The sequence below is a fragment of the Lemur catta genome, chromosome 15 (genome assembly GCF_020740605.2).
Source record: "Lemur catta isolate mLemCat1 chromosome 15, mLemCat1.pri, whole genome shotgun sequence".
In the NCBI taxonomy this organism is placed as follows: domain Eukaryota; kingdom Metazoa; phylum Chordata; class Mammalia; order Primates; family Lemuridae; genus Lemur; species Lemur catta.
Genome location: NC_059142.1, coordinates 34,257,474 through 34,269,821, shown reverse-complemented (window position 1 = coordinate 34,269,821; position 12,348 = coordinate 34,257,474). Strand labels below are relative to the sequence as shown.

Here is a 12,348-nt window from a genome sequence, read left to right as displayed (position 1 = left end):
GTTTCACGCACACACTTGCAAGCCCGGGCTGTCTGGGCTGCAATTCCGCACTCTGCCACCGGGCGGCGCTCGGAGACCAGCCACGCAGCCCCGAGCCTCGGCGATGACCCGCCCGCGGCTCGGTCGGGGCCCGGCCCGCCCCTCGCAGCCTCCTGCCCTCCCTTCCTGTCCGCGGCGTCCCGGCCCACGGCCGGGAGCAGCCATGCTGGGCGCGCGGGTCTGGGTGGGCCGCGGCCTTCTGCTGTGCCGAGCCGGGCTGGGCCTCGCCGCGAGCCGCAGGTACGGGCGGGCGAGCGGGCCGCGGGGACGCGTCCTGCGTCTGCGGGCCCCGTGGCTGGTCTTCCCGAGCCGTCCCCAGTGCCTGCCTGGACCACCCCTGCATGCTCGGTCCTCGCCCCACCCCGCCTCCGGTCTGCTCCCGCGGCCTGGGCCCGGCAGGAAGGCTCCCCCACCCCCCATCCACCCCTCTGCAAGGCTGGCTCCCCAAGGACTGTTCTGACACTGCCTCCAGGAAGCCTTCCTTGCACCCCAATGCTGGCCCAAGGGCTCTTCTCCAACGGCACCCTGTGTCCTGTCACTGTCCTTTATTGCTGCACAGACCGGTCATTATTTAGGTCTGCCTGGCAGCGCCACCCTCCGAGGCTGAACTCCCCGAGGTCAGGGCCTGTTTCGGATTCCCTGGGTGTCCTGCTGGTCTAGCACAAGGCCTGGCCCTGCAGAAGTGCCCAGCAGGTGGCCGTTGAGTGAGGGAGACTCCCTGTCTGTCTTCCTCTGGTTGCCCCCAGCCCGGTCCGGTCCCAGACCCTACTATTCTTGGCCTGTGCAGCCACCAGCAGTGGGCAGCCTTCCTGCCAGGTCATGCACCCAGGCTTGCCAGGGAGACGCCTCCAGGCAGCCCCCCAGGGAGGGGCCCCGTTAGGGGGAGAGAATGGAGCCCCACGGACCATTCTGCCCATTGTGACCCGCCCCGACCTCACAGTCATTCTTCCCACGGCTGGGGGCCGAGAAGTTGGGGGAGACTAACCTGGCAAGGAGCCCCCAATGAGCCACCTTTCCTCACCCCCCCCAAAACACAAGGGGGAGCACAAAGGCCACAGTCTCCCCCGTGGCTCAGAAAGGTGGGTTCTAAGGCGGGGCTGGGGGCTGGGGGGAGCCGGATGGGCACTGGGGGCCCCAGGGAGGTTGGGGGGGACCCCTTGCCTGTGTGACCCGTCGGCCTCACCAGGGGTAGCTCCTCCCGGGACAAGGACCGGAGTGCTTCGGTCAGTAGTTCAGGGTCCATGACTGCTGGAGGAAAGGGAGGCCGGTCCAGCTGTCCCCCGTCTGCGCCCCAGAGGGCCCCCAACCGCCTGATTAATGAGAAGTCACCGTACCTCCTGCAACATGCCTACAATCCTGTGGACTGGTACGTGCTCTCCTGCTGCCCTCCCAACGCAGCTGGGATCCCGGGCTCCTCCTCCACCCCCCAGTCTGCTGAGTGATGCCCCACTTGCCATGTCTAGGTACCCCTGGGGACAGGAAGCCTTCGACAAGGCCAGGAAAGAAAACAAGCCAATTTTCCTTTCAGGTAATGCACCCGCCTTCCCTGGGCTGGGGGAGGGTCCTCTGGGCTCTGGGGCCTCCCAGGAGGCTGAAGGTCAGGACCTGTTCAGGGTGGCTGGGGGACCAGCCGGGGGGCCCCAGCCCATCACTGGCCCCTGACCTCCCCCCCGGCCCCGTTCCAGTGGGGTACTCCACCTGCCACTGGTGCCACGTGATGGAGGAGGAGTCCTTCCAGAACGAGGAGATCAGCCGCCTGCTCAGCGAGGACTTTGTCAGCGTGAAGGTCGACCGCGAGGAGCGGCCAGACGTGGACAAGGTGTACATGACGTTCGTGCAGGTGAGTGGTCTTCCCGCTCCGTGTGTGCTGCTCGCACCCTGGGGCGGCTCCCCTCACACCTGCCCTCTGTCCCCCAGGCCACCAGCAGTGGTGGGGGCTGGCCCATGAACGTGTGGCTGACCCCCAACCTCCAGCCCTTTGTCGGGGGCACCTACTTCCCTCCTGAGGATGGCTTGACCCGAGTTGGCTTCCGCACAGTGTTGCTGAGGATACGGGATCAGGTGGGTGTGCATCGGGGAGTCGGGCACCTGGGCGGGGGGTGAGGGGACAAGGGCCCCCACCCCAAGCTGACCCCCAGGTGTGCCCCCACCTCCCAAAGTGGAAACAGAACAAGAACACGCTGCTAGAAAACAGCCAGCGTGTCACAACCACCCTGCTGGCCCGGTCGGAGATCAGCACGGGTGACCGCCAGCTGCCACCCTCCGCGGCCACCATGAACAGCCGCTGCTTCCAGCAGTTGGATGAGGGCTATGACGAGGAGTATGGTGGCTTTGCAGAGGCCCCCAAGTTTCCGACGCCAGGTCAGTGCCCCCGTGCCCACCTTACCCCAGGCCTGGCCTCTGATTCCTGTCCTAGTCAACGATCTTCTGACCTTGGCTTGGTCCTGAGCCTCCTGTCCTCCTGACCAGTGACCTCCTTACCCCTAGCCTGTCAGTGACAACCTGACTTCTGGTCTTAGCAGTGACCCTGTGACCTTGACCTAGATAATGACCTTCTCACCCTTGGTCACTGACTTGGTTCTTGTGACCCTGGCTTGGCTAATGACTTTCTGGGCTCTGGTCTGGTCAGCAACTTTCTGGTCCTCTGTATGTGGGCCGATGATATTCTGACCTCTGGCTTGAGCAGTGACCTTCTGTCCTCTGGGCTGACCACTGACCTCCCAACTCCCAGCCTGTCCAGAGACTGCCTGTGGGGTGAACTCCTAGCCCCGACCTGGCCAGGGGCCTCCTGACCGCCCGGATGTGCGCCCTCGCTCCCCTGTTGTCTCACCCGTGTGTTCTTGGTGCCCCACAGTGATCCTGAACTTCCTGTTCTCCTACTGGCTCAGCCATCGACTGACCCAGGATGGCTCTCGGGCCCAGCAGATGGCATTGCACACCCTGAAAATGATGGCCAACGGTGGCATCCGGGACCACGTGGGACAGGTGAGGGGGCTGGGCGTTCCCTGGAGGGGCGGTGGGACGCAGGGTGGTGAGGCAGAGGCTGGGATCAGCCTCCAGCCCCGTGTCCATCCCGCCTGGCACAGGGCTTTCACCGCTACTCCACGGACCCCCAGTGGCACGTCCCACACTTCGAGAAGATGCTCTACGACCAGGCACAGCTCGCAGTGGCCTATTCACAGGCCTTCCAGGTGACTGTGGCTCCCACTTAATGTAAACCCCCAATTCCCTCCCATATACCCAGTCTTCCCTCCCCATCATCCTGGGAGAATGTCACCCCCACCCCCCTGTCCCTAGGCCGCCCCAGTGACCTCCATTTACAGGCTCCTCTGTTCCCCTCGTCAGATCTCTGGCGATGAATTCTACTCTGATGTTGCCAAAGGCATCCTGCAGTACGTGTCTCGGAGCCTGACCCACCGGGTGTGTGTCCACCGAGGCAGGCGGACCTGGCAGCGGCGGGAGGGGGTTGGGGGCTGCCCTGCCCTGTAGGCTGGGGCCAGCAAATCTCCCTCTCCACAGTCGGGAGGCTTCTACTGTGCGGAGGACGCAGACTCGCCCCCAGAGCGGGGCATGCATCCCAAAGAGGGGGCCTTCTACGTGTGGACCATCAAAGAGGTCCAGCAGCTCCTGCCCGAGCCTGTGCCGGGCGCCACCGAGCCGCTGACCTCCGGCCAGCTCCTCATAAAGCACTACGGGCTCACGGAGGCCGGCAACATCAGCCCCACTCAGGTGAGGGCTCCTGGGGACAGGGAGGGGGCTGGAGCCTGCCCCGCCTGTGGGCGTCCCGACAAAGGCTGTTTTCCGCAGGACCCCAAGGGGGAGCTGCAGGGCCAGAACGTGCTGACTGTCCGGTACTCACTGGAGCTGACCGCTGCCCGCTTCGGCTTGGACGTGGAGGCTGTGCGGACCCTGCTCAGTGCGGGGCTGGAGAAGCTCTTCCAGGCCCGGAAACACCGGCCCAAGCCCCACCTGGACAACAAGATGCTGGCCGCCTGGAACGGTGGGTGGGGCCGGGTGTCTGAGGCCTCTTTAGTCTGTCGGGCACCTGCCAAATGCTAATGCTTCCTTCTTTAGGTTTCTTATTCTCAATTTGCAAAGGAGCAAATAGGCTTAGAGAGCTTTAGTAGTCTGCCCAAGGTCACACCCAAGGGCCAGGGACGCTGAGCTGCCTGGCTCTGGGCCCCAAGCGGTCTGTGCTCCACCCCACTGCTCTGGAGAGGTGTCCGGGGCCTGAGGTGTCGGGGTGGACAGGCCTGGGGGGCCCTGGCCAGCTTTTCTTACCACTACTGGTCTCTTTTGCCTCCAGGCCTGATGGTGTCTGGCTATGCTGTGACCGGGGCTGTCCTGGGCCTAGACAAGCTGGTCGGCTGTGCCACCAACGGTGCCAAGTTCCTGAAGCGGCACATGTTTGACGTGGCCAGTGGCCGCCTGATGCGGACCTGCTACACCGCCTCAGGGGGGACAGTGGAGCACAGGTGGGGGGCTGGGCAGACTGCGGCGGGGAGCGTGGTTGGTGGCTCGTCTCCCTGCATGTCCCCACCTGACCCTCCCCTCCAGCGGGCTCCAGTGCTGGCTCTGCAGGTGCTTGCCATGAGCGCTCAGCCTCCCTGGGCCCGTTGACTCGTCTGGAAAATGAAGGCACCTACCCAAGGAGGGCCATTTGGAGGGTTAAATGAACAAGTGCATGAAAGGGGCCCCTTCTGTGAAAGGCCCTCTCTCCTGGGCCTGTCCCCACCCCGTCCCCTAATGCCTGTCCCCAGCAACCCGCCCTGCTGGGGCTTCCTGGAGGACTACGCCTTCGTGGTGCGGGGCCTGCTGGACCTGTACGAGGCCTCCCAGGAGAGCGCGTGGCTCGAGTGGGCTCTGCGGCTGCAGGACACGCAGGACAGGCTCTTCTGGGACTCCGAGGGTGGCGGCTACTTCTGCAGCGAGGCCGAGCTCGGGGCTGGCCTGCCCCTGCGTCTGAAGGACGGTCAGTGGGGTGCGGGGCTGGCCCGGAGTCCTGGCCCCAGCCGGGGCCTGGTTTTCCCCGAGGGAGGTATAAGTGCGGTGTGGCGGGGAAGAGCTGGCGTGGGCAGGAGCCTCCTGGCTGCACATCTCTGCTACTTATTAGCCATGTGACTTTGGGCCGGTCTCGTATTCCTGAGTCTTGGTTTCTTAGCAGGCAAAATGGAGCTAACGTTGGCACTACCTTACAGGGTTGGCGTAAAGATCCGTTTAGCCGTTCTGTGAACACACTTGGCACAGTAACTGGCACCGTGGATTCAGACAGTAAACAAGGCTGACTTGGTCCCTGCCCTCATGAAGCTTACAGTACAACCTGGGAGACAACTATGTAACAGACAGTAATAATGCAAAAATGCACGCACCAGCATGTAGTTAGCATTGTGCTGTGTGCCACGGAGAAGTAGGAGCCTCTACCGTGTACCTGTCCCCTGTTTACCCCTGTGCCTTGTCTGTGGTTAATGATCTCTTTTCCCCGACTCAAATTTTAGCTCTTCAAAGGACAGGAGTTTCTGTCACTGCTCTGTCCCCAGGGTCTGTCCTGGCACATAGCAGGTGCTTGATAAATGTTAGCTGAGTGAATGAGAGGTCCTTGGGAGAGAAGTACAGAGGCGACCCACCTTGACCTAGGGGAGATCGGATTACACCTGTGACAGGTGTCATTTAAGGAAGATCTGGGGGGCCAGAGGGGCCATGTGGTTGCAGAGGGGCTGGGGAGAGAGTTCAGGCGGGGACGCAGTGCGTGGGAGGCGCGAGGGGACAGCCTGGAGGACAGAGGGACAGGTTGGAGGCGGGTGCCGAGGTGGGTGGGGCAAGGAGATTTTAAGCAGCTTGTGACCTGCTCTGGTTTAGATTTAAGGAGGTCACTCTGACCAATGGCAGAAAAGGGATGGGGCAGGGCAGCAGGGGGACCCTTAGGACGCCATCAGTGGTGTTCAGCCCAGGCAGGCATGGGCGGAGGCTCAGGTGGTGGTAGAGGAACGAGATGGGGAGAGGTGGTGGGATTTGGACCTATTCTGGCCGTAGCCCCGGCAGGAGTCATGGATGGATTAGATGGGGAAGATGAGGGAGTGGAAGGGGATAAGGGCGAAGCCACCCTGGCTCGGGCAACTGGGTGGTTGGACAGAGTTCTCAGTGAGGTGGAGCCCGGGGACCAGGAGTGCAGCCTGGCACAAGTGGAGTTGGGGACGCTGGTGAGAGGGCAAAGCATCAGTAAGTGCAGGGGCTGGTCTTCATCTCTTAGACCGGTTAGACCGGGGTGGTAGGGGGAGCAGTATGGCAGGGCCTCTTCTGTGTGCCGCCTCCCCTGGGGGCCCTGAACACAATGCTGAGGCAGGATTCTGGGACCCAGGGACCTTCCCTTACCCCCACCCCCTGTCTCCCCACTCCCTGCAGACCAGGATGGCGCAGAGCCGAGTGCCAATTCCGTGTCGGCCCACAACCTGCTTCGGCTGCACGGCTTCACGGGCCACAAGGACTGGATGGACAAGTGCGTGTGCCTGTTGACTGCCTTCTCAGAGCGCATGCGTCGTGTCCCGGTGGCGCTGCCCGAGATGGTCCGCACCCTCTCAGCCCACCAGCAGACCCTCAAGCAGGTGAGGGGTGAGGGCACTGGGGCTAGGACCCGGCTAGGAGGGGAGCTGGGGCTACAGTGCGGGCTGCCCCAGAGCTCGGGCGTGTGTGCACCCGCGTGGGAGGCGGGTCTCTGCTCCCCATGGTGGAGGCGTCTGTGGGTCTCAGGAGACCTGTGAGTGTCTGTCGCTGGGGCTGTCGAGTACGGGGGGCAGGAGATGGGCTAAATACGGGTCCCTGGTGGCTGGTGGAGTATGTCTCCGTGTGTCTCTGTGTATCGGTGTAATCGTTTCTGTCCCTATTGTGTTCTTGCTGTGTATTCCTGGAGGTGTGTGTCTGTGTACCTGCCTGTGGGGGGAATGCGGTGTGAGTGTTTGCCGGTGTGTGCCTGCTTGCATTTGCACGTGTGCCTCTGTGGCTGCCCACGCGTGCGTGTGCGTGTGTGTGTCTGGTGTGGTTTGTGCAGTATCTGCCTCCATGTGGGCATCCGCTGTGTGTATTTGTGACTACTCTGTGTCTCTCTGGATGGCTCTGTGTGCTGTGGGTCTTCTGCGTGTGTCTTCCTGCGTTTGTATCTCTGCCACTACGCATGACATTGCCTCTTTGTGTATTCTTATGTGTGTGTGTGTGTGTGTGTGTGTGTGTGTGTCTTCCCCCTTGCCAAGCATTAAATCTGATGCGGCCTCCTGGCAGCTGAGATGAGTCCCCATTCCTTCTTAGGGATATGGGTGGTGTGGAGGGAGGAGGGAGGAGGATGGGGAGCCCTGGCTGGTCTGGGGCTCAGCCCCTCCGTCATCTGACACCGGAGTGACCTTTCTATTCCGGCCAGATCGTGATCTGTGGAGACCGCCAGGCCAAGGACACCAAAGCTCTGGTGCAGTGCGTCCACTCTATGTACATCCCTAACAAGGTGCCTGTCCCTGTGGGCCCCACCCCCTCCTCCCCCGAGCTGCCCTCTCCCCTCCTTGGTGCCCCAGCATCTGTCCTCACTGAAGGTTGGGGACAGGTCACCTCCCAGTGGGCCCTGAGCCCCCAGGTGACCCTTTCTGCTCTGCTGCTACCCCAGGTGCTGATTCTGGCTGATGGGGACCCCTCGAGCTTCATGTCCCGCCAGCTGCCCTTCCTGAGTACCCTGCGACGGCTAGAAGACCGGGCCACTGCCTACGTCTGTGAGAATCAAACCTGCTCCCTGCCCATCACAGAGCCCTGCGAGTTACGAAAACTGCTACATCAGTGACTGTCCCCAAGCCCCCTTGGGTTGGGGCAGAAGGTGGAGCTTCCCAAACAACCAGAGACTGAGGCCCTGCCGGGCTCTGCAGAACCTGTGGCCACCCCTGGGCACTCCGCCACCAGGTGATCTCGGCCATCCTCACTGCCCCCCGTGGGCACCCACTCACCCCGGAATAAACCAAACAGCGTCCCGCGGTAACCTCAGGCGCTCAGCCTCACTGGTGAGGGAGGGAACAGCAGCCCAGGCCCCATCTGGGAGTCCCCGACTGACCCCTCTGCCTCCCCCCATTCTTCCTTCACCTCCCAGAGGTCACCAGGCTGACCCCGCCCCCATCCATGGCCATTGCAGCCTGGGTGAAACTATGGTCAGGGGACTAAAATGAAGTACAAATGAGCAGAGGTGGGCTTGGGGGTGTGGACTGGCCCAGAAGGGGAAAGCTCATTCCTCACCCCCAGGAGATGCTAAGAAGGGGACCTGCCTCCCCTCCCCATTGTCTCCTGGTCTTGAGCCAGGGAAGGAGCAAGAGATACTTTATATGAGCTTTTATATTTCATGGAATGGTGACATTTTCACATGCCCTGGTGCACTGCAGGAGCTGCTGTCATGAGGACTAAGACATTTCTCTATCCATGTGGCCCCCACCACACAGGGATGGAAGCATGGCCTCCCTGCAGGAGGTCATATTGTCCATCCCTTTGCTGCCATACAAGCTGGTCTGGGGAAAGAGTGCTCTTTCATTTGGAGCATCTGTTGGGTTAGAAGGCCTTCCCCAAATCTGAGTCCTTCTTGCTGCAGAAAAAGCCAGTGCCTTCCTGTGACCTCCTCCTGCCTGCTCATGTTGGGAGATGCTCTTGAGTCCCATCCTTGGTACATACATCTTTGCCAGCTCCAGAAACTCCATCTAGCTTCCACAGGGGGTGGGGGAGGGGGGTGGTTGGGAAGCATGTTTTCAGAAGGGCTGGTGTGGAGTGATGAGGCTGATGGGAGGGGAGCTGCCGCCTGGGGCCTTCAGGGGTCTGTTGAGTCCTGGGCATCCTCATGGCACCCCAACCAAGCAGCACAGCCAACAGAGGCTGCGGGAGACAAGGAGCAGCCGGATGGGGCCACTGCCTGGGGGAATGTCAGCCTTGGGGAGGAGTGGAGCAGGAAGGAGCAGGGGACTGGATGGAGTAGCTCTCTGCACATGGTCACCAGGATCAGAGTCAGCTGGGCAGCCAGACCCTCGGTGCAAGCCACCGGCCCATCTGGAGGGGATTAGAGCTCCGGCCAACAAGGTCAGCTGGCCCCATTCTAGCTGGAGCCCACTCAGCCTCCCCAGGAAGCCAGAGGGCTGGGCAAGTGGAGCCGGGCCTGGGAGGCGGCAGGGAGGGAGGATGGAGCATGGTGAAGCACAGGTGGCCTTTTTGGCAGCCCCAGTCCTGGCTTTGGAATAGTCTGGGCAATTTACCAAGCCCTCTTGCCACTGTCATCCCACTGACCGTCATGAATGAGCTGGTGAGGCAGGTACCTTCATCCTCGTACTGGTAGATGATATTGGAGGCCCAGAGAGGGTAAGAGGCTGCCCTGTGACTCCTGAGCACTTCTGGTTCTCTCTGGGGTCTTCAGGGTACAGCAAAGACCCCCAGGGTTTGCCCCCCCAGGAGGCCCAGGCACAGCTGTGAAGGTGGGTGCACTTGGTGCCTTCCTTCCGTCCAGTCTGCTCTGTGGCTGGGCACGCACATGACAATGGGATTCTGTAAATGGGTTCAGAAGAAGGAGTTAGTGCCTTAAAGGGTTAGTTTTCCCAGGAGGCCTTGAATTTCTAAAGAGGGCAGGGCTGAACATAAATGTTGCTCAGATGTGGGATTTTGAAAGCCCTGCAGCCTCCCTTCCCCTTTGCCGCCCGTCCCTCTTGGGTGTGTGCTCCCTGCTCTCCCAGCAGCACCCCCGGGGGCAGGGTCAGTGGAGACAGGCCCTGAGGTGTGGGCAGTCACATAAGTCATTTCATCTCTCTAAGCCTCAGCTTCCTTATCTGAAAAACGGGGGACCACCCACTCAGCGCTCAGGGCTGTTGGGGTGGCCAAATGGGGTCATGTGTGTATGTATCATCCCTGAGCAAAGAGGCTCACATGGGAGGGGGATCTCTACTCCTGGGGGAGCCGGATGGGCTGTGAGGGAGGAGTCACTGCAGGAGCCCTGAGTTGGGTGCATGTGGGGGCAGAAGAGGTCTTAGACATTTCAGCTTAACTTCTTTGTTGGGAAACTGAAGCCCAAGGAAAGGAATTTCTTTTCCCTCCCCTTCCCTCTCACCATCTGAGGTTACATATTCACCTAACAACCATGTGCCAAACCCTAGACTAGGTCCTAGTGAGCAGAATGGACACAGTCCCTCGGGGAACACAGAGCCCGGAGGCGGGGACAGTCATTTCATCACCACAAACATACATATGTCATCCCAGCCTGGGCTAAGTGCTACAAGGTTCCAGACTTTTGTCTGGCTCGGTAGTGTGTCCTCAGCACCTTGGCACTTCAGAGGCATTGAAACACTTGCTGGAAAGAAGGCCACTGAGGCGGTGATGTCAGAGCTGAGGCTTGGCGGGCTGGAGTTACAGACGGTTTCAGCTCTTGCCCTCCCTGTGGGTCCTGCCTCCCCGCCCCTCCCCCACCCAGGCTAAGGGTGAGCACCTCTGACTGGGCATCACAGTCCCCTGGTGCCCTAGGACAGGGATAAGGATGTCCTGGGTGGCAAGTTTCCCCCAGGCCCCGGACCCAGGGAAGCAGATGTGGATCTCAATTTATCCAGACGCGTTTGTGCCTGCCCTCCTTTCTGAGTATGTGCTAGAACAGAGTTCAGCCCAGAGACCAGGGGTGGCCTGGATGATGGATGAGGGTGTGGGGCCTGCTGACCACCAGGGAAGCTGACCATCGAGGTGGGCAAGCCTCTCTGGCCTCATCTTCCCCCTCTGCAAAGAGTGGGTGACGAGAATCCCTACCTCTCCGTGCCAACCGCGGGGCCTCTACCCTGGCGGGAAGGGCAGGCCGACCCGGCAGACTGCGGACCCGCAGGAGGGAAGAAGGTGTCAGACACGCAGTGCAACCATAAATGTCCCCCTCTCCCAGAAGACGCCTGGAGTTCAAGACTCTGAGAGCAGAGACTCCCGCCAGGAAAAAAAGGCACTTAGGGGATCTGCTCATTAGCATGAAATGCAAATGAGCCCGGCCTCATTCGCACAGCTCGGTACGCGGATTCGGCGAAAGGGCAACCAGGGAGGCGACAGCGCAGCAGCCACTCTGCCCTCCCCATCCCACCCTGTAACCTGCCGCGGCCGCGGCCGGAGCTGAGACGCCCCCCCAACCCCTGCCGCGGCGGAGCGCGGGGGCTGCGTGGGTGGCGCAGTCCTAGGAGAGTGAAGAACGCCCGGGAGGCGGGGGAGGCGGGTACCGAAGGTCATCCTGTCTATCCCTCGGCCTCTCCGCAGTGGCGTAAGCGCCCCAAGTCTCCAGAGAGGGAACTGACTGACCTGCTCGTTTCCGCCGTGTCTACCTCTCGTAGATGTTGGGGAAGTGCTCACCGGTGTCTAATCCTCGATGTCCCCGATGTCCCCGCGCCCCGCATCCGGCGCTCCAGCAGCCCTGCGCTCCCGGGCACCCACATCTTTTTGGAGCGGCGCAGGCGGCGGGAGGGAGCTAGAGCTCGCTGAGCCCCAGAACTCCGTGAGGCGGGCGGGGCGAGGGCCGGGGTCTGCGCGTGCGTGTGCGCGCGTGGGAAGCACAGACCCACGAGGACCCGCGGCCGGTGGGGTGGAGGGGAGCGAAGGGAGCTGCCCGGCGGAGCTCCTGTCCCGCCGGCAGCCTCCCTCTAAGCCATATTGGAACTCGAGAGGGAGAAACTGAGGCATGGAGTGGAGGGTTGGTGGGGACTTTGAAGGTTAAGAGTTGGTAAAGCCCAGGTTTGTGCTCCCACCCCCTCCCACACACTCGAGACCCCCACAGGTCCCTTTGCAGGAGTCCTCGCTCTGCTCCGCAGCTGCTCCTGGGGATCCGAGCTCTGCGGTCCGGAGCTATCTGCCTGGGCCCACGTGTTCAAGTTCGAAGCCCCCTCGTGGAGTCCACGCCCTTCGAAGGATCCCTAGGGGCAGGGGATGAAGCTCGATGAAGCTCAGGAGCGCCCACGTGAGGTCAGGGCCAGCAAGTCAGGGTTAGCAGGTCAGGATCAGAGCCTCAGAAGCGTCCTTTGGAGCAGGACCAATAAGTCCAAGAGGTTGGTGGGAGCCACGCCCCGACCATACCTACCCCTGCCTTTCCCTGTCTCTGCCTGCTTCCCCAAGACCGGCCCCCTCCAGCCCGAAGCCCCACCCCTGGGACCCCAGCTCTGCTCCTTCCCTTCCCCAGTCCCGCTCCAAGGCTCAACTCCAGGGTGGACAATTAACCAGGTGGACACCCAGGATTTCGCTCTGGGACCCTGGGCACACCCTCACCCCCGTGTCGCCTGCCTCCCTTCTTCTCCAGGCCCGCCCAGAGCG

The 12,348-nt window shown here is 61.8% G+C and overlaps 1 protein-coding gene across 3 annotated transcripts; it reads left to right on the top strand.

The window, feature by feature from the left end:
• The first annotated feature begins 125 nt into the window (after positions 1–125).
• SPATA20 (spermatogenesis associated 20) lies at positions 126–8,044 on the top strand. Of its 3 annotated transcripts, none has more exons than XM_045525135.1 (16): positions 126–279; positions 1,226–1,405; positions 1,503–1,567; positions 1,725–1,879; positions 1,957–2,100; positions 2,199–2,400; positions 2,894–3,024; positions 3,126–3,230; positions 3,385–3,459; positions 3,559–3,768; positions 3,847–4,039; positions 4,346–4,514; positions 4,800–5,011; positions 6,439–6,638; positions 7,445–7,525; positions 7,682–8,044. In XM_045525135.1, the coding sequence occupies exons 1-16, from the start codon at positions 203–205 to the stop codon at positions 7,850–7,852; spliced, it is 2,370 nt and encodes a 789-aa protein (XP_045381091.1). In that variant the 5' UTR covers positions 126–202; the 3' UTR covers positions 7,853–8,044. The 3 variants fall into 3 exon arrangements, with proteins under 3 accessions (XP_045381091.1, XP_045381092.1, XP_045381093.1); XM_045525137.1 differs by lacking the exon at positions 126–279 and adding an exon at positions 410–1,118; XM_045525136.1 differs by lacking the exon at positions 7,445–7,525 and having other exon boundaries at positions 129–279.
• Positions 8,045–12,348: the final 4,304 nt, after the last annotated feature.